Source organism: Anomaloglossus baeobatrachus, chromosome 3, assembly GCF_048569485.1.
Source record: "Anomaloglossus baeobatrachus isolate aAnoBae1 chromosome 3, aAnoBae1.hap1, whole genome shotgun sequence".
NCBI classification, from domain to species: Eukaryota; Metazoa; Chordata; class Amphibia; order Anura; family Aromobatidae; genus Anomaloglossus; species Anomaloglossus baeobatrachus.
The window spans coordinates 268,484,602-268,510,067 of NC_134355.1; the positions used below are offsets into that span (position 1 = coordinate 268,484,602).

The window sequence follows — 25,466 nt, forward strand, 5'->3', positions numbered from 1 at the left end:
AAGCAACTTTGTTACAGTGCCTACAAGTAGTATTCAACCCCCTGCAGATTTAGCAGGTTTGATAAGATGCAAATAAGTTAGAGCCTGCAAACTTCAAACAAGAGCAGGATTTATTAACAGATGCATAAATCTTACAAATCAACAAGTTATGTTGCTCAGTTAAATTTAATACATTTTCAACATAAAAGTGTGGGTCAATTATTATTCAATCCCTAGGTTTAATATTTTGTGGAATAACCCTTGTTTGCAATTACAGCTAATAATCGTCTTTTATAAGACCTGATCAGGCCGCACAGGTCTCTGGAGTTATCTTGGCCCACTCCTCCATGCAGATCTTCTCCAAGTTATCTAGGTTCTTTGGGTGTCTCATGTGGACTTTAATCTTGAGCTCCTTCCACAAGTTTTCAATTGGGTTAAGGTCAGGAGACTGACTAGGCCACTGCAACACCTTGATTTTTTCCCTCTTGAACCAGGCCTTGGTTTTCTTAGCTGTGTGCTTTGGGTCATTGTCTTGTTGGAAGATGAAATGATGACCCATCTTAAGATCCTTGATGGAGGAGTGGAGGTTCTTGGCCAAAATCTCCAGGTAGGCCGTGCTATCCATCTTTCAATGGATGCGGACCAGATGGCCAGGCCCCTTGGCTGAGAAACAGCCCCACAGCATGATGCTGCCACCACCATGCTTGACTGTAGGGATGGTATTCTTGGGGTCGTATGCAGTGCCATCCAGTCTCCAAACATCACGTGTGTGGTTGGCACCAAAGATCTCGATCTTGGTCTCATCAGACCAGAGAACCTTGAACCAGTCTGTCTCAGAGTCCTCCAAGTGATCATGAGCAAACTGTAGACGAGCCTTGACATGACGCTTTGAAAGTAAAGGTACCTTACGGGCTCGTCTGGAACGGAGACCATTGCGGTGGAGTACGTTACTTATGGTATTGACTGAAACCAATGTCCCCACTGCCATGAGATCTTCCCGGAGCTCCTTCCTTGTTGTCCTTGGGTTAGCCTTGACTCTTCGGACAAGCCTGGCCTCGGCACAGGTTGGAAACTTTCAAAGGCTGTCCAGGCCGTGGAAGGCTAACAGTAGTTCCATAAGCCTTCCACTTCCGGATGATGCTCCCAACAGTGGAGACAGGTAGGCCCAACTCCTTGGAAAGGGTTTTGTACCCCTTGCCAGCCTTGTGACCCTCCACGATCTTGTCTCTGATGGCCTTGGAATGCTCCTTTGTCTTTCCCATGTTGACCAAGTATGAGTGCTGTTCACAAGTTTGGGGAGGGTCTTAATTAGTCATAAAAGGCTGGAAAAAGAGATAATTAATCCAAACATGTGAAGCTCATTGTTCTTTGTGCCTGAAATACTTCTTAATACTTTAGGGGAACCAAACAGAATTCTGGTGGTTTGAGGGGTTGAATAATAAATGACCCTCTGAATAAACTTTTCACAATTTAAAAAAAAAAAAAAAGAAATAACATTCTTTTTTGCTGCAGTGCATTTCACACTTCCAGGCTAATCTACAGTCCAAATGTCACAATGCCAAGTTAATTCCGAATGTGTAAACCTGCTAAATCTGCAGGGGGTTGAATACTACTTGTAGGCACTGTATATTTGCATTGATCTTTCATTCTCAATTGATGGCTAAAATCTGTATTCAATGAAGACAGATTTTCGCATCTCTCAGATAGATGACAGTTGGGGCTTTTAAAAATGTATGGGGAAGGAGGAGCTAGAGGCAGACATTCTGCTACAAGTTCTCCTGAAATCACAGTTTCAGTTCTCCATTTCCCATCTCAGCAATGGGAAAATCTGTACAATATATTTAACCCTTTAATTGAGAAATATGAGAATGAAACATCAGTCCAGGAGGAGAAAAGTGAATTTCTCACTCTAGTTTGTAACGGACGTTTTTCAGATATCAGTATTATATTATTGAATTACTCATAATGCAAATCCTTGATAAACTGGCAAAAGTGACCCTTAATGATACATGAAATAAAATATTAAAAATAAAATTTAGAGACAATATCTAATAATAAAATATCCCATGAAGTCTTCCTTTCCTCCCATTGATCCTGTTGGGTCTCATACTACAATCAAAATTATAAGTGTATAAGGATTTGGGACAGCTAGCACTCCTCACAATCCTCTCTGGCTACAAGATATCTGGCCGCAGCAGCATCCTTCCCCCCCATGTGGTAGTCTGCAACATGCCTAGGCCATGACTGGTAGAACCTGGTACAGGTTCCGCATGGGAAGCCATGAAAGTCTGTGGGTGGCTAGTGAAGGTAGGCCGACTTGGTAGCATTAGACGGAGGGGCAGATGGGTCCTCACTTCACAAGGACAGGGCCATGGTAGGGTTTTTTTGCCATATGTTAAAAACGTTAATGTGAAATAAAAAATTGTTTCAGCCACAATGTGTGTTTAGTTCTGGAAGCGATTTTGGTGAGGGTTGATAAGGTTTAGCAGGTAGTAATAACTTTGTTTTTCTGCAAGACTAAAAAAGAAACATGCAAACAAATTAAGTCTATAAAATCACAGTAACATGGAGAAAGACTTTCCAATGAGAAAATAGTGTACCTGAGTTTATGAAGCTTTGAATATGTTCAACCACTAGTTCACAAGACAAGCCAATTGCGTGCTTGAAATTGGCCGAAGCGGCATCCCAATAAACATGATCACCCTGACTGCGACCCAGCCACATGGACATGACCGGTAATAGCAGGTGTACAACTGCATAAATAGCAAAGCCAGGGCCTGCAAGACAAAAGGACTCAGTGAGCAAGAGCACCGACTGCGGGATGTATAGGCAAAGCAATTACAGATAGAACACAATGTCTCATTAAAGGTTTGAATCGGTAATTAAAAAATGCTAATAATGCTGCATTGCTGGAAGCCACTCTAGTAATGCACTTTCTGTTACTGACCACAGTTTGTGTGTTGGGCTGAGTATCGTTAGAATACAACCACATTGCCAAAATAATAATGAGAATGGGATTGGGAAAAAATTCTGGCTAACCACCACCACCGCCGTCGCCAACGTGAAGGGAATTAATTATCTATAAAAGTCTGTAGCTTAAGGGTGCTTTACACGCTGCGACATCACTAGCGATCTCGTTAGCGATGTAACACGCCAGATCGCACATACGATTTTCCGAGATCGCACATGCGACCGGCGCTATAAAGTATGACCTATGTACGATCTCGGCAAATCTTATCTGCGATCTGGCGTGTTACATCGCTAACGAGATCGCTAGCAATGTCGCAGCGTGTAAAGCACCCTTTAGAGTCTCAATACTTGTATAGCAATTATTTCAGATCTCAGTATTTTACCAAAATCAATTATTGCTTCTATGGGCAGCATAATAAGAAAGGAGCGACTACTTACTATACAATTTGTATCCCTGTCCGTAAGGGTTACCTTAGCATGGTAATACACTTACCTGGCACTTTGGCAACTTCTCTCAATAGCTCAAAGAGTAAATCCAAGGTGGGTGGTTGATGCTGACGAGGACAATTTGAAACAGCGGCCGTAAGTTGTTCTAAAAGGTTTATCCACACATCAATAAGACCTAAAGTAACGCAAAAAGACAGACCGCACTTACTAACCGGACATACAACTTCACAACTTCATGTGGCAGAGGATGAAGGGGAATAAAAGAAAGGAGAGAAGTCCAGAAACATACTGGAACACTATGGGCACATTTCATATGCTGTGTGACATGCAAACAGTAGTAGTTTGGATCCGGTGGTTAGAAGATGGGCCACATTTAACACGACACCTGACCACTGTGTGTTATATTTGGGGATCTCGCATTACCTTAGATATATAATACAACTTTCTGTAAGGTTTTAAGCCACTAAAAAGTGACACATGACAAAAATAAACATGGTGCATCTTAACATACCACACCAGTGTTTTTGTTTATTGCACAACTGGAGTGATGCTTTAAATCTAAGTTCCCTGACCCCAGTGTTATACTCAGCTTTCAGTGGCTTCATCTTCTATTGCCATCACTCCAGTCGGTCTTCTGTGATTTGTGACCTGCAGCTCCAGTGTTTCATGGAAGCACCGGAGGTTAATGCAGCTCTATGAGAGCCTCAATCTGGATCTCATAGACTTACATAGGGAGCTTGGGAGAGAACGTCTGACTTCTAGCTGCTTCATTTTCTATCGCCTTCGCTATGGTCAGTCTCCAGTGATTTGTGACCTAACGGCAGTGTTTCATGGAGGTGCCCCGTTCTGGATCTCATAGAGTTGCCTTGAGAGCTTGTGACGGAACTTCTGACTTTCGGCCAGTCAGAAGTTAAGGGGGCTTTACACGCTACGATATCATTAATGTTTTATCGCCGGGGTCACGTTGTTAGTGACGCACATCCGGCGTCATTAACGATATCGCAGCGTGTGACACTGACCAGCAACCTTAAGCGACCTCAAAAATGGTGAAAATCGTTCACCATGGAGAGGTCGTCCCAAAACCAAAAATCGGTAATGGTTGATTATCGATGTGGTTCGTCGCTCCTGCAGCAGCACACATCGCTGTGTGTGACACCGCAGGAGCGAGGAACGTCTCCTTACCTGCCGCCGGCCACAATGCGGAAGGAAGGAGGTGGGCGGGTTACGTCCCGCTCATCTCCGCCCCTCCGCTTTGATTGGCCGGCCGCTTAGTGATGTCGCGGTGATGCCGAACGTCCCTCCCCCTTAAGGGAGGGATTGTTCGGCAGTCACAGCGACGACGCCGACCAGGTAAGTGCGTGTGATGCTGCCGTAGCGATAATGTTCGCTGCGGCAGCGATCACACAAAGTCGCATGCACGACGGGGGGCGGGTGCTTTTGCGTACCATAATCGCTAGCAATTGCTAGCGATATCGTAGCGTGTAAAGCCCGCTTTACAGTCACAAGATGATGCCGCGGGACTGGAATGGCTTTGGTAAAAAAGTGAGTATAAGAATGGGGGAAGTGAGCTTAGATTTAAAAGCACCATTCCAGCTGAGTTTTTTTTCCCAGCACAGGAGTGATGCTCTAAATAAATATACAGGTTACAATAAAATATTGATTGATTGCTCTCAGTGAGAGAAACAAAATTAAAATTTTGTAGTTGTGATACCTTTTAATGGCTAACTAAAATAAAAATAAATATAAAATATATTTTATTATTTTTTTTTATTTTAGTTAGCCATTAAAAGGTATCACAACTACAAAATTTTAATTTTGTTTCTCTCACTGAGCGCAATCAATCAATTTTTAACTGGCTAACACGGTACCAAAACCTTTTTCTTTTAAAAAAAATATTGGATACATTGTTGATTGCTGAAACCCCACCAATCCCAAGAAAGGGGTTCTTCAGTGCCTGGTCTGACTGGAATGGAGTTCAAGCATTTGCACCTCTGCTCTACTAATTCTCTATGAGACTGCCGGAGATAGATGAATGCGGTGTTCAGAAATTTCAGGCAGTCCCAGAGAGAATAAGTAGTGCATATGTGGACCTCTGGCGATCAGATATCCCCCATCATATTGATTGAACAATCTACATACTTGATACAACCCCTTTAAGATTCTCTATAACCTCACTTTTCTAGACACTTTGGAAAAGTAGCTAGAGAGATGCAAATTTGTTCTTTTGCAATAAATCAATCATAAATTTGATCAAACTCTTCACCACGCAACGATTATCAATTTTTCGTTATTTACTCTCCTTGTTCCAAGAGCCATAACTTTTTATTTTCTATCATTATAGCCATATGAGGGTTTGTTCTTTGTGGGACAAGTTGCACTTTTGAATGACACCATTCATTCTGCCCCATATTGTACTGGAAAACAGGAAAACAATTTCAAGTGCGGTAAAATTGCAAAAAAGTGCAATTGCTCAATTGTTTTTGTTTTTTTTTTTTTTTACCATGTTCATTACATGCTAAAGCTGACCTAGCATTATGATTCCCCAGGTTAGCATGGGTTCATAGATACCAAACATATACGTATAGTGTTACTTTTATCAAAGTGGTGAAAAAAAATCAGAAGTTTTTTTTAAAAAAAAAAAAAATTAAAAACATTACGCCTTTGTTGCCATTTTCCGAGACCCGCAGCGTTTTAAATTTTCAGTATCTGGGGCTCAGTAATGGTTTCTTTTTTGTGTCTTGAGCTGGTGGTTTTAATTATACCATTTTTGCATAAAAGCAAAGTTTTGATCGTCTGTTATTGCATTTTAATACAATGTTGAGGCAACCAAAAAATGTAATTCTGGCCTTTTGATTTTTTTTCCTGCTACACACCTTACTGATCAGATTAATTGATTTTATATTTTAATAGATCAGGCATTTCTGAAAGAGGTGATACCAAATACAGTGGAACGTCGGATTACGAGTAATCCGGTGTACGAGCATTTCACTATATGAGCAAAGCTTGCTGCAAATTTGTAACTCGGTATGCGAGCAATGATTTGCTGTACGAGCAAATACTCACCGCACACACTTCCGGTTCCGTACTTTCACCACGCTGTGAACCGCTCTGGCTGCTTCTTGTGGTCCGCAGGCACATGGATCCGGTAACAATCACAGACAGTGCAGGGGCTGCTGCTGTCTTTGCTTCATGTCGGCCGGCGCTGAGCTCTAAACACCTCACCAAAGGCAGCGCTGGCCAATCAGAGGCAAGCGGTTCATATGTATGAGGCCTGCTGCTGAAGCACTGACAGCGGCAGCCCCTGCATTCGCACAATTGTTACCGGGTCCACATACCTGCGGACCGCAAGAACCAGGGAAGAGGCTGCCAAGGGAACGGAGGATAGGTGAGAATACTGTGTGTGTTTGTGTGTGTGTTTGTATGTGTGGAATGGCACAATAGGGGACCAGGATGGGACATTTCTACAAGCTGTGGAACGAATTGTCTGAGTTTCAATTAATTCCTTGTTATACGAGTAGCTAACTGCTCAATTTGTTCCGGGATAGTCAAATTAATTTTAAAGTATAAACCAAAACAAATCCCTTTAATAATACTCTTTATTTCATAAATACTAAAAATTCCCAAGTGATTCACCCATACACATAATTATCATGGGGAATTATAAATGTATACAACCGAGATAGAATAGCCGTACTTTAAGAAGATATATGGATTCAGTTGATGGCAGAGGTCAGGGTCTAGGGTCTTACACTAAAGATACTCTTGCCCTATTATGCACACTATAACTGACCCCTACCTACCGACGGAGGGTATGACGCCTTAACATAACTGGGCACCCACGTTCCTCGATGGCTATCCCTCAATTCCCCTGACAATTTACCCTACCATAGAAGTACAAATTAATGCTCTAGCTATGCGGTATGTCAAATAATTTATGGTTTATCTGTCCAACCATAAATTGTTTGCCATACCGCATAGTTAGAGCATTAATTTGTCCTTATATGGTAGGGTAAATTGTCAGGTGAATTGAGGGATAGCCGTCGAGGAACGGGGGCGCCCAGTTATGTTAAGGCGTCATACCCTCCCTTGGTAGGTAGGGGTCAGTTATAGTGTGCATAATAGGGCAAGAGTATCTTTAGTGTAAGACCCTAGACCCTGACCTCTGCCATCAACTGAATCCATATATCTTCTTAAAGTACGGCTATTCTATCTCGGTTGTATACATTTATAATTCCCCATGATAATTATGTGTATGGGTGAATCACTTGGGAATATTTAGTATTTATGAAATAAAGAGTATTTTTAAAGGGATTTGTTTTGGTTTACACTTTAAAATTGCTATACGAGTAACTTCGCTTACGAGCACACTCCCAGAACGAATCATGCTTGTAAACCAAGGTTCCACTGTATGTGTATTTTTTTTATTACTATTGTTTTATTTTCAATGGAGCAAGAGGGGGTTCATTTGAACTTTCATATATTTTTTAAAACTTTTTTTTACATTTTTTATTGATTTTACTAGTCATGCCTGCACTATCCAATCGCTTCTGCTGATCAGAGCAATGCTTCAGAAAATATATAATGGAATAGCACAATGATTAAGAAATACTGGGTGAAAAACCTCCAAAACAGTCTAGTTGTAATAATACAAGAAAAAAAAGAAAAAGAAAAGAAAAAGTTAGTAGTTAACAAAAATTGCAAAAGAAAAAGTGGACTTTTAGTCGCTCCAGTAGCATTGTTTCCGTTCATGGAACCTTTCTCAAGGTTGAGGAAGGTTCTGTGAACCGAAACATTAGCCTCATGGCTAATAAAAATCCAATTTCTCTATCGCTTTCATTGGGGGACACAGGACCATGGACCATGGGTGTATGCTGCTGTGACTAGGAGGCTGACACTAAGTAGACATAAAAAAAAGTTAGCTCCTCCCTAGCAGTGTACACCCTGAGCCGGAGGCGGATCTATGCCAGTTTTTTGCTTAGTGTCGTAGGAGGCTGAAGTGGGCCCATATCTCTGTGGGCCAACCTCAGCCTAGGCTATTGCTTTTTTTCCATTTTTACGTGCTATACGGCGCCGCTCAGCCCTCTCATCTCTTCTAGGTTTTTTGTCTCTTCTGCAGGGTTAAAGTCCCTGCATCAGAGAGAACCCTTGCCTTCTCCTCCCCCACGGGGTACCGTCCCCAGGGTTGTCTGAGGCTCGAGACGCCAGGCCCTATCCCCCTCCGGCCCCATGGTACCACCCCAGGGGCTGATTGGGGACCGACATTGTTAATTTTTTAAGGGCACACACTCCCCGTCGACCCCTATGGTACCGTCCCAAGGGGTTCTTCTGGTGGAGGCGACGAGGAATCTCTGTTACTCAGGACCCGATGTCAATCGCAGGCTGCAGCGCAGAAGCACTCACAGCACCAGGTCTCCCCCAGCGTTCTTCCTCCTACCCTGGGCCCAGGCAATGGATTTCTTGAGGCAGCACAGGAGCGCTCTGCAGCGTTCCCCAAGCTCCCCAGCGCTTCCCCCTGGTGTCTCCCAAGGGCAGACTGGACTCACCGGCAGCCGCAGCATCAGAGGATGGGGCCGTGGATCAGAGCGACGCTGCCAGGATGCAGGTAGGATCTTCTCCAGCAGCGCTGCGCTCCCGGCGGCCGCTCACTAATTTAGCTCCCGGCTTCGGGCCTACCTCGGGCCGGTGCGCTCCGCCCCCCTGTTTGCGCGCGCGCGCTTTTCCGGCCACGCCCCCCTCGACTTCTGCCCGGCGACAGCCAGCTCACTGCTGCAGCACGCCCCCTTTTCCTCCCAGCGTCCCCTACCATACAGGACCCAGGGAGAGGATCACAGCTGCAGCGCAGGAGCGCTCAGCAACACCAGGCCTCCCCAGTGTTCACAGAGGATCATGGTTACAGCGCAGGAGCGCTCAGCAGTTCGCCAACTCTCCATGCAAGGCAGGATGGGACCAAGGATCACAGCGACGCCAGCAGAACGCAGGTAAGACCTCTCTGCGCTCAGCGCTGCGCCTCCGGCGGGCCGCTCACTAATCTAGTCCCCTGCTTCGGCCTACCTCAGACCATCCGCCCCCCACCCCGTGTTGCGCGCGCGTGTTTTTTCCCAGGCATGACCCCTGCAGGTCCTGCCCGGTCCCAAGCCGGCCAGCCCCCCTACTCCAAAAAAAAAAAAAAAAAAATGAAGGGCTGTTTTTCTTCTTCAGCGCAGGTTCTGAGACCTCTGCGGACCTGGGTGGGACACAGGACCTGGGTGAGTGCTGCTCCTGCTTAGGAACAGACGATCTCTCTTTTAACTTTTTTCCCCCTTTTTCTCCTGTCTCCTCCCCAGCGTCACTAGTGTTTTTTTTCTAAGCACCTTATAGTTTTTTTTTTAGGTATGCACAGCCTGCTAGGTAAAAGTCTCCCAATCCAGGCTACACCCCCCGCTCGGCTTGCGCCCCACGTCACCGCCAGCACCCGAGCTCCGCTGCGCTCCCTTATCCGGAGGGGTAGACCCTCTATCCCAGTCTATGGACTCTCTCTCAAGGGCGTCTAGGACCATCGCACAGGCTTTGCAGTCGCTTCCTATGCCCGGCCATGCTCCCCCGGTCCAGCTGGCTCTGGACAACAGTCGGTCTGATCCAGACCCTACCACTGGAGCGCGGAAGGGGACCTGCTGGGCCTCCTTTCAAGCCCTCCCGGAGTTCTCATCACCTCCAGGCCCCGAGTGTTCCTCGTCTCTGATACCGGCCGACCCTTTTTTCAGGAGAAGAGTCGGATGCAGCCTCGATGCGGATTCCAGATCAGAGGGCTGATGTCAGAGGTAGGGTGGATAGTCCGGCCAAAGCGGTAAGTCATACGCTAGAGCTCCAGACAGGCTCTGTGGCTACCCAGTGCTTGCATGTCTCCTTAAAACAGGTTAAGCGGGCACACAGGCAATTCGGTGACCACCTTGTCGTTGCTGAAAGTCAGTACAAGCACAGACAACCGGTCAAGATATTCATCAAGGGTAAGTCGTTTGATTTTCTTTTTCCCGCTTCCTGAGGCTCTCAGAAAGGAATGGGCAGGCTCGCCTATGGTCGCCCTGCTGTTTTTTTCCGGCGGTCATCTTCCAGTACTATCTGTCCTGCACGGGGCATCGCTCCGAGACGCCACAGTTCAAAACACAGAGAGAGTTGCCTGTTCAATTTTTCTTCAGACGGCAGACACGGTACTCCTACTGCCCTCGCCGCCATCTAGCTGGCAGCATCCATGATGTCCGGGTCCGATAACCTCCACAACGGTTTTTCGCGCAGGATCGAGTAATCCAGAGTTCGCAACCTGGCACACAGTTTGCTCTAGCGGGTGAGTACATACTCATTGCATCTCTGTCAGCAGCTTACTGCCCAGTAAAAGCGGCTAGCAGCACGTGGACCATCTGTCGGGCAATCTGGCTCAGAGACTAGTATGCGGACGCGGCTTCAAGGATATCACTTACAGCCCTCCCCTTCACAAGAGGTCGTTTGTTTGGGGACTGGCTGGATCAGGTTATCGACGAGATCACGGGAGCTTTGGTTCCACATGCACAAGAAAACCAGGTCCCCGCAGAGGAACAGGTAGATTTCGTACCTCAACGCATGCCCTTTCTGGCGTTTCTCAGCCACGCCAGCCATCGACGACAACGTCCGGATCACAGTGCTACCCCGCAAGATGACTTCTTTGTCGTTGCGCGCGGGCGCAGACCAGGTGGAGGGGGGGGGGGGCGCCTGTCTCATCTCAATCACGTCTGGCGGACTTGGATCACGGATGCTTGGGTCGGAGAGATGCTGGACTCAGGGTACATAATAGAGTTTTTCAGCAGGTCTATCGTCGGACATACAGGTCGCACCTAATTTGCCAACAGCACAGATGTTTCCGCGTCTCGCAATAGCAGACGATCATTTTTTGGTGATTCCGCACCTGGTCGCCTTGTTGATCAGGGGTTATTCTTTTTGACGACTGTCTCCTAAGTGTTCAGGTCACCATCGATATCCTGTCCCGACTCGGCTAGCTCATCAATCGGAAGAAGCCCTCTCTGGCCCCGGCCAGCAGAATTACCTTTCTAGGCATGGAGTTCGATACCATCCAAGGACGCGTGTCCCTCCAAAGAGACCTCCAGATCCTCCGTCACTCCAAGCCGGAGAGTCCTCAGTCGGATGGTGGCGGCAATAGAGGTGGTTCCGCTTGCCGCTTTCACCTTCGTCTCCTTCAGCTGACTTGGCCGAACGGATGGACAATTCTCTATTCACTTTTGAATCGCAGGATCCAATTGACGCCGGGAACCCGCCGCTCGCTTTTATGGTGGACCAGCGGCCCTCATCGGTCCAGTGGAATGTCTTTCATACCAGTACACTGGCAGGCAGTCACCACCGAGACCAGTCTTCTGTCTGGAGAGCGGTGTTCCGAAACACACGGCTCATGGTCGGTGGTCCTCCCAGGAGAGCCGTCTGCCTATCAATTGTCTTTTAGGGATCAGAGTTTTTTCTCCGAGCCCTACAGATTTTTTTCAGCCCTTCATACAAGAATCGCCATCCAGAATCCAGTCGGTCATCACCGGGGCGGAACAAGGAGCGTCATGGCGATGACATAGGTGAACAAGATCTTACAGTGGGCATAGCCTCACCACTCCAGATTTTGTCCGCAATCATTTTCACTGCCGTGGAGAATTGGGCAGCAGACTATATCAGCAAGGTCTGGCGGCAGGCAAATGATCCCTCAACAGAGAGGCTTTCGAATGGATCTGCCTCAGATGAGATATTCCGAATGTGGTCCTGATGGCTTTTCGATTCCACAATCAAGTCACAAGAGTCCTCAAGAAACTCAGAGCAGAGGGCATCCCAGTGACTCTCATTGCCATGGATTGACCCAGGCAAGCGTTGTTCGCAGAACTCACGCAGCTCATCGGACACCCCAGGGTGGCTTCCATATCGTCTGAACCTCCTGTTGCAAAGTCCTCTTTGCCATCAATATTCTGGGGTTCTCAATTTGACCACATGGCTGTGGAACCATGGCTACTAGCCTAGGCAGGCTTTATCCCACAGGTGTTACTGACTCAGTACTCAGAAGCCTCCGTCTTCAAACATCTACTACCGCACCGGAAAGGCCTCCTTTCAAGAGTGTGAGGTCAATCGACAACTCATCTACACTGGATCTGTCACTCCCAGTGTTACTGGCTTTCCTACACTCAGGCTTACAGGCAGGTCTCTCGCCAGCAACCTTCAAAAAGCAGGTGTCGGCTTTCTCTCTCTTTTCCAGAGGAATCTTGCATCTCGGCCGCAAGTCAGGACGTTCATCCGAGTCGTCGTCCATCTGGCACCGCTAGATCGTTCCCCGCTAGAACCATGGGACCTCCAGCTGGCTCTAGGGTCTCGTCAATTAGCTCAGTTCGATCCTCAATCTCACGCCTATCCGGGAAGGTGGCTTGGTTGAGAACAGTCACTTCAATCGGAGGAAGGTCTGCTCTGTCAGCCCTCTCATGTGGGTCACTTTTTTCTTGTTTTTTTTCACCAAGACGAGATTGTTCGGCACCCGTCTCAGGTTTTTTCCTACCGGAAGTAGTATCTGAATGAGGTGATTGTGCTTCCATCCTTCGGTCCAGCCTCCATTCGATCCTTGGAGAGGTCACGGCTTACACCGGATCTAGTGCGAGCTCGGAGGAGTTACGTTTCGAGATCCTCGCCCTTCTGCATCTTGGACGGCCTATTCGTCCTGTCTACTGGACCCAGGATGGGCATGCAGGCGTCCAAGGCTACCACGGCGAATTGGATCAGGCCGACCTTTTCAGAGGCCTACAGGATTAGAGTCAGGTTTTCTCCGAGGGGTGTACAAACCTTTCCACCTGTGCAATTGGGGCATCTAGGACAATCAGACGCCAGGCGTCAGCCAAGCAAGTCTACAGAGCCGCCGCGTAGTCAAGCTTTTCTTCCTTTTCCAGGGTTTCCAGGATACAGCAAGGGGCTGTCGCACACTTATGATAGGCCGGTTTGCTTTTGCACCGACCATTCATACAGAGTTTTGGATAGGTTTTGAATCTGTATGATTACTCCTGTACCCACCCAGGGACTGCTTTCGGACGTCCCATGGTCCTGTGTCCCCCAATGAAAGCGATAGAGAAAGAAGGATTTTTGTGTACTCACCGTAAAATCTCTTTCTCTGAGTCTTCATTGGGGGACACAGCACCCACCCTGTTTGGATATTGGGTTGCTCTTAGTTGCCGGAAGTTTCTGGTTCTTTATGGAAACACGTTCCTCTGTACCCAGCTTATTTATGTTTTTATATATATATATATATATATATATATATATTTATTTACAGTATAGGTTTAGATAAGATACTGTGTGTTTCTTGTTATTACCTTGATTAGTTATGGTTGTTCAGGTTTCTCCTACTACTGCTTGTACTCTAAACTGGCATAGATCCGCCTCCGGCTCTGGGTGTACACTGCTAGGGAGGAGCTAACTTTTCTAATGTCTACTTAGTGTCAGCCTCCTAGTCACAGCAGCATACACCCATGGTCCTGTGTCCCCCAATGAAGACTCAGAGAAAGAGATTTTACGGTGAGTACACAGAAATCCTTTTTTTTCTTTTGGAACATTTTTGGAGCCTTGCTAGTAGTATTGGCCTCTCTATGTTTTCAATAATGTTGGAGGGCAGAAAGGAGATAATATGACTCTTACCATGCATAGTTCACAGAGGAGATGTAGAAACTAAATAAACCTATTACAAAGTTTCAGCTCCATTTTGATGCATTTCCCCGCAGCTAGTTTGCACAGTATGACCATTATTTCACGAGATGACATCCACACATTCTGCACAAAATATTCACAGCGTAAAAATGTATCCTGCAGATGTCACTATGTATCTCACCCTATGCGTGGCTCACCTGCACCTTTTTTGCACTAATATCTGCAGCAGCGGTATACATCTGTTACGGTTGCTGTGGCTCTGGAGACTATGTCCGGATTTCTTGCTACTGCACATGTGCAAGTGCTGGAGACTAAGTCCTATCTTGGAGCCATTCCACATGTGCGGGTGACATCATCGCTGACACGAGGTCACATGTCTCTGACACCTTCTAAGCTGATTGGCCACTGGTCATGTGCTTGTGACACGTGGTCACATGTCTCTGACACCTTCTATGGCGATTGGTCGCTGGTCATGTGCTTGTGACGCTTTGCTCGGTGATAGGCCAGCGTGACGTCATTGCTGTCATTCTGGCAGCGGATTGGCTCTGGTGTCCTCCATCTTGGATGAGGCACCGAGTCTATATAAGACCCTGACGCACGCCGCCCGGCGCTCAGTCCTCTTGGTTCATGCATGAGGGTAGACGCTCTGTGCACGTCACTCTAGGCATCTCTCTGTCTATGTTAGGTGAGCGCTACCGGCAGGGTAGCGTTCTTATACCTTACAGCTTCGGCTGCAGTCCGTATCCTTACCTCTTAGTGGAGTGGACATAGGCAGGTGCCTGAGGCACATGGTCCGGCTGGGCCTTGTGATTCTACTCGTAGGTGGACGTTGCCGCTAGGGTAACGTTCCTTATACTGCGTCTGGCAGTTGTTCGTATCCTTGCACACTAGGGGAGCGAACAGAGGTAGGAGCTTTGGGCGGCTTATGCTGCTGTCCGTCTCTTTTGCACCACTAGAAGAGCGGACCTAGGCAGGTGCCATATCTAGTGGTTCGTGTCCTCGCACACTAGTGGAGCGAACGCAGGTAGGAGCTTTGTGCGGCTTGCGCTGCTGTCCGTCTCCTGGCACCACTAGAGGAACGGACCTAGGTAGGTGCCATTTTACACTCACTGCTTTTGTCTCTGTGATCTTTAACAGAGACCATTCCACACACCCTCCAAGTAAGGGAGGAATTGCTTTATTTTCTAATTATGTTCCTCTGTGAGTTTAACAGAGGTATTGCACTCTGCACTTGTGCTATTATTTTTTACAGTGGCACACTTATATACCCCTTATCCTCTGCCATACTCTGCAGCAGAGTCTTTGCACGGTGGACCCTGACTGTCTGACATTCCTTTAGGTTTTATTATCAGACAACCCCCCGTAACATTAGGACTGAGCCAAGGGTCTGGCAGTTATGGCAGAATATCAGCAGTTACACCGTTACATACAAGTACTTGAGTCGCGGCTCAAGAGTATAGAGGATAAACCTCAGACCATGGTGACATCTGCACATGATCCTCGACTTGCTCTGCCAAACAGATATTCTGGTGATGCCAGATCATGTCGTGGTTTCATTAGTCAGTGTCAGATACACCTAGAGGTCAACTCTTCTCGCTTCTCTACGGAGAGGTCTAGAGTAGGCTTTATCATCTCCTTACTTCAGGACAAAGCCTTAGAATGGGTGACTCCCTTATGGGAGCGCTCTGATGTGGTTACTCTGAGACATCAAGACTTTCTGGATGCTCTTAAAGCGGTATTCATGGGTCCGCAGGTTACCCATGATGCGGTCCTGAGACTCTTAGATCTATCTCAGGGTTCGTTATCCACTAGCTCTTATGCCATTGCTTTTAGAACTCTGGTGGCAGAACTAGATTGGCCAGAGAAGGTGTTGATTCCTATCTTCTGGAGAAGGTTGGCAGGCTATGTCAAGGATGCCCTTGCTACTCGTGAGGTCCCTGCTTCTCTGGAGGACTTGATCACAGTAGCAACGAGGGTCGACGTACGCCATAGGGAACGTAGACTCGAAGTCTCTTCCTCACGCCCTAAGCATCGGGCTATTCCAGTTGTTGAGGGTCCACTACCATCTTCCTCAGCATCTGAAACATCTCCCACTCCTATGGAGTTAGGTCATACGTCCTCCAGACTACGCAAGTCTGGTCCTCCTATATGTTACGTATGTCGTCAGGCTGGGCACTATGCCAACAAGTGTTCTAGTCGTCAGGGAAACTCCCAGGCCTAGTAACCATTAGAGGGGGGTTACTAGAGACGTCTTCTGCACCCTCTAAATGTGGTATCCCAGGTCAGCTCTCATTCTCTGAGAATACATGGCCTATTATGGCTTTTGTGGATTCCGGAGCTGACGGGACTTTTGTGTCCTCAGGATTTGTAAAGAGACACAATATTCCCTCTATCATGTTAGAGGCGCCTATTCCTGTCCGTGTTGTTAATGGGACTATGTTGTCTGACTCCATTACATTGAGGACAGTTCCCTTGCGCCTGTCCCCGCCTCAGGGTCACATAGAGGAGATTTCTTTTCTTGTTTTGCCTAAGGGTATAGACGACGTCCTTCTGGGTCTCCCATGGCTTCGGACTCATGCTCCTCACATTGACTGTGAGTCCGACAGCATTATTAGTTGGGGTTCGAAATGTCAGTCCTGAGGTCTTCCCTTACCACCTAAGGTAGTTGCGGTTGCATCAACTGATCTCTCTCCCATACCTACACCCTATTTGGATTTCGCTGACGTGTTCTCCAAACAGGGTGCTGAGGTTCTTCCACCCCATAGGCCGTATGACTGTGCCATAGACCTTATCCCAGGTTCGGTTCCACCTAAGGGCAGGGTTTACCCCCTGTCGATACCTGAGTCGGAGGCCATGTCGACCTATATAAGAGAAAGTTTAGAGAAGGGGTTTATTCGGAAGTCTGTCTCTCCCGCTGGCGCTGGGTTTTTCTTTGTTCGGAAGAAAGAGGGTGATTTGCGTTCCTGCATAGATTACAGGGGTCTCAACGCAATCACAATAAAGAACAAATACCCGTTACCTTTAATTTCGGAGCTCTTTGACAGATTTAGGGGAGCTCAGGTTTTTACGAAGTTGGATCTGCGGGGTGCGTATAACTTGGTACGAATTCGAGAGGGTGACGAATAGAAGACCGCTTTTAACACCCGAGACGGTTACTATGAATACCTTGTCATGCCTTTTGGTTTATGTAATGCACCCGCAGTATTTCAGGACTTCGTAAACGATGTGTTCAGGGATTTACTGTTATCCTCCGTCGTGGTGTATCTGCACGACATCCTGATTTTTTCTCCTGATCTGGAGACTCATCGTCAGGATGTCGTTCGTGTCCTTTCCCGTTTAAGGGAGCACTCTTTGTTTGCTAAACTCGAAAAATGTGTATTCGAGCAGTCATCCTTGCCTTTTTTGGGCTACATTATCTCACAAGAGGGTCTGGCTATGGATCATGCGAAGCTCTCTGCTGTCCTGGAATGGTCCGAACCTCATTCCTTGAAGGCGGTGCAACGCTTCTTAGGATTCATAAATTATTACAGGCAGTTCATACCCCATTTCTCTACTTTGGTGGCCCCTTTGGTGGCCTTGACTAAGAAAGGTGCTAATCCAAAAGTCTGGTCTACTGAGACATCCCAAGCTTTTGAGGCAGTAAAAAGACACTTTTCAACTGCTCCCGTTCTTCAAAGACCCGATGAGAATAAGCCCTTCCTCTTGGAGGTTGATGCCTCTTCAGTGGGTGCTGGTGCGGTCTTGTATGAAAAGAACGGTGCAGGTAGAAAAAGGCAGTGTTTCTTCTTTGCTAAAACCTTTTCACCGGCAGAGAGAAACTATACCATTGGGGATAGGGAACTGCTCGCCCTGAGATTAGCCTTGGAGGAGTGGCGTCACTTGCTGGAAGGAGCGAAACATCCTTTCCAGGTCTATACAGACCAGAAGAATCTGACGTACTTACAAACCGCTCAGCGTCTGAATCCTCGCCAAGCCCGCTGGTCCTTGTTTTTCTCCCGCTTTCTCTTCTCCATCAACTATCTGTCTGGGAGTAAGAATAACAAGGCAGACGCCCTGTCTCGATCTATGGTTTCTACCCAGGAAGAGATTGACGAACCTCGTCTTATCCTTCCCTCAAGGGTTTTTCATACGCTCTCCCCTGTGACGTTAGACCAAATCCCACCGGGCAAGACCTTTGTGCCGCCTGATCGACAGAATGATATACTGTCGTGGGCCCACACCTCAAAGGTGGGTGGGCATTTTGGTATTAGGCGGACACGAGAGTTACTGGAGAGGTAGTATTGGTGGCCACACTTAGCCAGCCACGTCAAGAGATATGTCGGTTCCTGCTACTCGTGTGCTCGCAACCGTCCATTACGGCAGAGACCGGCTGGGCTCTTGCATCCTTTACCAGTGCCAGATAGGCCATGGGAGGTGGTAGGCATGGACTTTGTGGGTGATCTTCCGTGTTCACAGGGACATAGATTTGTGTGGGTCATTATGGACCATTTCTCCCGGATGGTTCATCTCGTACCGTTATCGAGAATCCCGTCTTCCATGGTACTAGCCAAACTATTCCTCAAGCATGTCTTTAGGCTTCACGGGATGCCAGATCGTATCATTTGTGATAGAGGCCCGCAATTTGCTTCCCGTTTCTGGCGAGATCTTTGTAGCCTTCTGCAAATTGAGTTGAATCTCTCTTCGGCATACCATCCGGAGACCAATGGTTTGGTTGAGCGTACCAATCAATCCATGATTATATACCTTCGACACTTTGTTGCTGAGAACCACGATAACTGGTCCTCCCTCCTACCCTGGCCAGAATTTGCCCTTAACAATTCGCTGGCTGAGGCCACTGGGCAGACACCATTCGTACTCAATAATGGGCAACACCCTAGGGTACCGGTACCGTTTCCCGCTGCTGCACCTTCTCCTCTTGTGGCCGACTGGGCAACTAATGCCAGAGAGGTTTGGGATCGGACTCAAGAGTCGATCCAAGCAGCTAAGGACCGTATGAAGACAGTGTCCGATCGGTTTCGTCGCCCGGCTCCTGTCTTTTCTCCAGGGGATTTTGTGTGGCTCTCTGCAAAACACGTGAGACTTAGAGTGAGCTCTGTCAAATTTGCTCCTCGCTTCCTGGGTCCTTATGAGGTGCTTCGACAGGTAAATCCTGTAGTCTACCAATTGAAGTTACCCGTCCATCTTAGGATCCATGACAAATTCCATGTTTCACTGCTAAAGCCGGCTATTTTACCTCACGCTCGTGAAGTGCACTCTCCTGCCTCTGATTCCTCTCGCTCTAGCTATGAGGTACGAGCCATAGTTGGTTCTAAGATGGTTAGAGGGCGCAGGTTCTTCTTGATAGATTGTGAGGGCTATGGCCTGGAACATCGCTCTTGGGAGCCTGAGGAGGCTGTCCATGCTCCCGACTTAGTTGCCGATTACCTGCGTCGCCGGGAGGGGGGCCCTTGAGGGGGAGGTACTGTTACGGTTGCTGTGGCTCTGGAGACTATGTCCGGATTTCTTGCTACTGCACATGTGCAAGCGCTGGAGACTAAGTCCTATCTTGGAGCCATTGCACATGTGTGGGTGACATCATCGCTGACACGAGGTCACATGTCTCTGACACCTTCTAAGCTGATTGGCCACTGGTCATGTGCTTGTGACATGTGGTCACATGTCTCTGACACCTTCTATGCCGATTGGTCGCTGGTCATGTGCTTGTGATGCTTTGCTCAGTGATAGGCCAGCGTGACGTCATTGCTGTCATTCTGGCAGCGGATTGGCTCTGGTGTCCTCCATCTTGGATGAGGCACAGAGTCTATATAAGACCCTGACGCACGCCGCCCGGCGCTCAGTCCTCTTGGTGCATGCATGAGGGTAGACGCCCTGTGCACGTCCCTCTAGGCATCTCTCTGTCTATGTTAGGTGAGCGCTACCGGCAGGGTAGCGTTCTTATACCTTACAGCTTCGGCTGCAGTCCGTATCCTTACCTCTTAGTGGAGTGGGCCTTGTGATTCTACTCGTAGGTGGACGTTGCCGCTAGGGTAACGTTCCTTATACTGCGTCTGGCAGTTGTTCGTATCCTCGCACACTATGGGAGCGAACAGAGATAGGAGCTTTGTGCGGCTTATGCTGCTGTCCGTCTCTTTTGCACCACTAGAAGAGCGGACCTAGGCAGGTGCCATATCTAGTGGTTCGTGTCCTCGCACACTAGTGGAGCGAACGCAGGTAGGAGCTTTGTGTGGCTTACGCTGCTGTCCGTCTCTTTTACACCACTAGAAGAGCGGACCTAGGCAGGTGCCATATCTAGTGGTTCGTGTCCTCGCACACTAGTGGAGCGAACGCAGGTAGGAGCTTTGTGCGGCTTACGCTGCTGTCCGTCTCCTGGCACCACTAGAGGAACGGACCTAGGTAGGTGCCATTTCACACTCACTGCTTTTGTCTCTGTGATCTTTAACAGAGACCATTCCACACACCCTCCAAGTAAGGGAGGAATTGCTTTATTTTCTAATTATATTCCTCTGTGAGTTTAACAGAGGTATTGCACTCTGCACTTGTGCTATTATTTTTTACAGTGGCACACTTATATACCCCTTATCCTCTGCCATAGTCTGCAGCAGAGTCTTTGCATGGTGGACCCTGACTGTCTGACATTCCTTTAAGGTTTTATTATCAGACAACCCCCCGTAACAATATCACTGCGGCAATCCCACTGTAGGAGGTAAAGGTTCTCAATGATAAACAGTAGCTATTGTAGTGTGCTAGGTTTGCTGTACTAGATCTTGCTTATCTATATATATAATTGCCTTATTCTGTCTGTCTGTCTGTCTGTCTGTCTGTCTTGCTCCAAAATTGTGTCCTTAGAGTGACAACTTTCGGATTGGCCGCCGGGCTCGCCCTGGCCCCGCCCACCCCCACGGATTGGCCGCTCGCCTCGGCCTGGCCCCGCCCCCCGCATGGATTGGCCGCTTGCCCCGACACTTCGCACGCATCGACCGCTCGGCCACGCCCCTTTCCCCGAATTCAAACGAAGCCCCGACTCCCCCAGCCCAGACATAACCTTGCGATGCTGGGACGTAACGGAGCCGGTGTACGCTGGTAACCATGATAAACATCGGGTAACTATATCATGGTTACCAGCGTACACCGGTGCAGTCAATAATGAAGTGTCATGCAGCGGTGAAAGAGTTAAAGACACTGCAAGACACTTCATTATAGGCAGCGGGCACCCCCAGAAGAGAGAAGACAGAAGACCCCACAGTCATACTCACCAGACGCCGACCGGGAGCAGGTGAGCGCATCAAGGTCCTGCAGCGGCGGAACACACACACACGCACACACATAAGAACAGACACACACACACATCAGATCACACTCACTCACTCACTCTCACACACACCTCACACACACATCAGATCGCATCCACACACTCACAAAATCCGGCGATATCGCTTACTTCTCGGCGGCGATACTGTGCCCTGTGCAGTGACCTTCCAGGACCTGCCGGAGGATCACATGGCCGGAAGCATGTGGTATCTCCGGATGTTGGGAGTGTGTGAGCGCGTGTGTGCGTGTATGCGATCGGGTGTGTGCGTGTATGCGATCGGATGTGTGCGTGTATGAGATCGGATGTGTGCGTGTATGCGATCGGATGTGTGCTTGTATGCGATCGGATGTGTGCGTGTATGTGATCGGATGTGTGACTGTGGAGCACGATGGGGAGTGCGCAGCATGGCGGATGGAGCACGATGGGGAGTGCGCAGCATGGGGGATGGAGCACGATGGGGGGTGAGCAGCATGGCGGATGGAGCACGATGGGGAGTGCGCAGCATGGGGGATGGAGCACGATGGGGGGTGCGCAGCATGGGGGATGGAGCACGATGGGGGGTGTGCAGCATGGGGGGTACGCAGCATGGGGGAATGGAGCACGATGGGGAGTGCGCAGCATGGGGGATGGAGCACGATGGGGAGTGCGCAGCATGGGGGATAAAGCACGATGGGGGGTGCGCAGCATGGGGGATGGAGCACGATGGGGGATGGAGCACGATGGGGGGTGCGCAGCATGGGGGATGGAGCACGATGGGGGGTGCGCAGAATGGGGGATAGAGCACGATGGGGAGTGCGCAGCATGGGGGATGGAGCACGATGGGGGATGCGCAGAATGGGGGATGGAGCACGATGAGGGGTGCGCAGCATGGCGGGCTGGAGCACGATGGGGAGTGCGCAGCATGGGGGCTGGAGCACGATGGGGAGTGCGCAGCATGGGGGATGGAGCACGATGGGGGGTGGAGCACGATGGGGGGTGCGCAGAATGGGGGATAGAGCACGATGGGGAGTGCGCAGCATGGGGGATGGAGCACGATGGGGGATGCGCAGAATGGGGGATGGAGCACGATGAGGGGTGCGCAGCATGGCGGGCTGGAGCACGATGGGGAGTGCGCAGCATGGGGGCTGGAGCACGATGGGGAGTGCGCAGCATGGGGGATGGAGCATGATGGGGGGTGCGCAGCATGGGGGATGGAGCACGATGGGGGGTGCACACCTCCCCCCAAAACACACACACACCGCCACACACGCACCGCACAACACACCACACACACACACACACACTGGGAACCACAAACACCGCCCTACACAGACACCCACACAGACAACGCCGCACACACACAACACCCAACACACAAACACTGCGGCACACACAAATATACACACATACCGCACAACACACACATTGCACAAAACATACCTCCCCCCAAAACACACACACACACACACCCCACACCCACACAGACAACACTGCACACACACAGCGCTCCACAAACAACGCAACACACAAACAACACCGCTCACACCCCCCGCCACACCCAGACAACACCCAGAACATGTACAGCCCCTACACAAACACTTGGCAACTACACACAACATCTATATATATAATTTTTCAATAAAAAAAGAGATTAAACATATAACAAAAATCATACATTAACTACACAATACGTAAATTCTAGAATACCCGATGCGTAGAAGCGGGCCACCTTCTAGTGACATAATAAGTACCAAAATGAATTTCAATTATGTAATGCTAAACCTACCGGTATCATCATCAAACTCGGATAACACAGCATCAATACCATCTTCACTACTTGTGGATCTTTCTTGAACGCGCCGGGGTAAAGTGTTCAGTCGCCCACACAAGAAGATTGGTTTCATTGGCATCTTGTAGATTTTAGCCAGAAGCTGTATTTTAAATAAACCATGATTTTCTTAGAAGGTTGCTTTATATACAGACGTGCTGTATATATCTATTCCTAGACTTCAATTTTGCAGAGAAATGCCAAAACATTGCATGCATGCATTTTACTGGGTTATGTTTGAATAGTTATTCTAATTTTTTGTCATTGAAGATATGATAATTATAACCCTTCTGAAGCAATCTTATGATCTGTAAAGAATAAATACATTTGTTTACCTGGGAACATTTTCTCAAATAATCTAAAGCCGGTAGGCAAAGGTCTGTGGATGATGAAGCAGATGACGGTATGCAATCTCCAATTTCTTTGCAATCATTCTCACCTGAAAATCACAATAAATTCCAGTAAATTACTATATTACTTTGGGTTCTAGAAAAAGCAAATGTTACTTTATCAAACGTAGCACTTCCTGCAGCTAAATATACCGTCTTTTACGGATTATAAGACGCCCTTTTTGGGAGGAAAATGAAGGGCGAGTCTTAAAATCCAAATATAGCTTACTGGGGGGTGGTAAAGAGGAGTCAAAGGAGGCAGAAGCAATGCTATGCGGTGTGCTGCCGGCTCTGCTCTGTGCGGCGGGACTTAGCTCTGTGCGGGGGGGCTGCTCTGTCCACCGCAGCTCTGCTCTGTGCGGCTTCGTTCTGTGCGGCAGGGCTCGGCTCTGTGCGGGACTGAGCTGTGCGGCGGGCAGTGAAGCACCGACCATTCTGAAGATGTCAACGGTGAGTGCTTCAAATCATTGCGCCTAGAGTCGGCATGTGCGCAGAAGGAGCTCTAAGCTGAAGCTCTCATCTGCGCACGCGTGGACTCCGGACGCCATTATCTGAAGCTCTCACCTTGATATTTTCAGAATGGCCGGTGCCTCACCGTCCGACCCACAGATCAGCCCCGCACAGAGCAGTTCAGCCCCGCACAGAGCAGATCTGCCCCGCACAGAGCAGATCTGCCCCGCACAGAGCAGATCTGCCCCGCACAGAGCAAATCAGCCCCGCACAGAGCACATCAGCCCCGCACAGAGCACATCAGCCCCGCACAGAGCACATCAGCCCCGCACAGAGCACATCAGCCCCGCACAGAGCACATCAGCCCCGCACAGAGCACATCAGCCCCGCACAGAGCACATCAGCCCCGCACAGAGCACATCAGCCCCGCACAGAGCACATCAGCCCCGCACAGAGCACATCAGCCCCGCACAGAGCACATCAGCCCCGCACAGAGCACATCAGCCCCGCACAGAGCACATCAGCCCCGCACAGAGCACATCAGCCCCGCACAGAGCACATCAGCCCCGCACAGAGCAGATTTGCCCCAGCACAGAGCAGATTTGCCCCAGCACAAAGCAGATTTGCCCCAGCACAAAGCAGATTTGCCCCGGCACAAAGCAGATTTGCCCCGGCACAAAGCAGATTTGCCCCGGCACAAAGCAGATTTGCCCCGGCACAAAGCAGATTTGCCCCGGCACAAAGCAGATTTGCCCCGGCACAAAGCAGCGCCCACAGTGAGTATCTGGGCCCCCCTCTGTACCACTCGCAGCATCGCCATTCTCCAGTACGGCCCCTGCCTCCTGTGACCCCTGCTGCGCTGCCCACCACCCCTCCCTGGTAAGGCACCACCGAATTATAAAATGGACCCTATATTTTTTTTTTCCCATTTTTGTTTTCTCAAATTTGGGGTGTGTTTTATAATCCGGTATATCTTATAAAACGGAAAATACGGGACATTTCCATTTTTTTCATTATGTACTTGCCACTTCCGTTTTGTGCCAATTGAGACCCACACCGATAGGCAGAACGGAGAATGGTTATCCCAGTTATAATTTGGTGAGGCAAGTCAGTCACTACAAATAATAGCTAATAAAGCATAGACATAATTTCATGAAATATACCTAATCCTTTCACAAATTTCATAAGGCACATAATGTAATCAGTGGCCGCATTGGCAAAAACTTGAATGTTGTCTGTGTTCAGAAATGCTTCAAACACATCAAACACCGGAGCCTGGCGCTTCCCTAAGAAACAATACATAAGTAGGTTAGAAAACTGAAGGACATGGTTATTCACATGAAATCATTTTCACAAATATTCTTGATAATGTGCAAAGTCAAGAGGTTAAGTTTAGAAACCAGATTTAAAAATGTTTCTTTTGGGGGTACCAGACCCT

General features: G+C 48.5%; 1 protein-coding gene across 1 annotated transcript in view; it reads right to left on the bottom strand.

The window, feature by feature from the left end:
- The window catches only part of ARFGEF3 (ARFGEF family member 3), a 240,922-nt gene that overhangs the window by 33,388 nt on the left and 182,068 nt on the right, over nt 1–25,466 (bottom strand). Inside the window, exons 24-28 of the mRNA XM_075339833.1 lie at nt 25,192–25,314; nt 23,525–23,628; nt 23,148–23,292; nt 3,443–3,571; nt 2,580–2,756 (exon numbers count right to left, since the gene is read on the bottom strand). Coding sequence (XP_075195948.1) covers nt 2,580–2,756; nt 3,443–3,571; nt 23,148–23,292; nt 23,525–23,628; nt 25,192–25,314 — 678 coding nt within the window. The remainder of the gene's footprint in view (nt 1–2,579; nt 2,757–3,442; nt 3,572–23,147; nt 23,293–23,524; nt 23,629–25,191; nt 25,315–25,466) is intronic.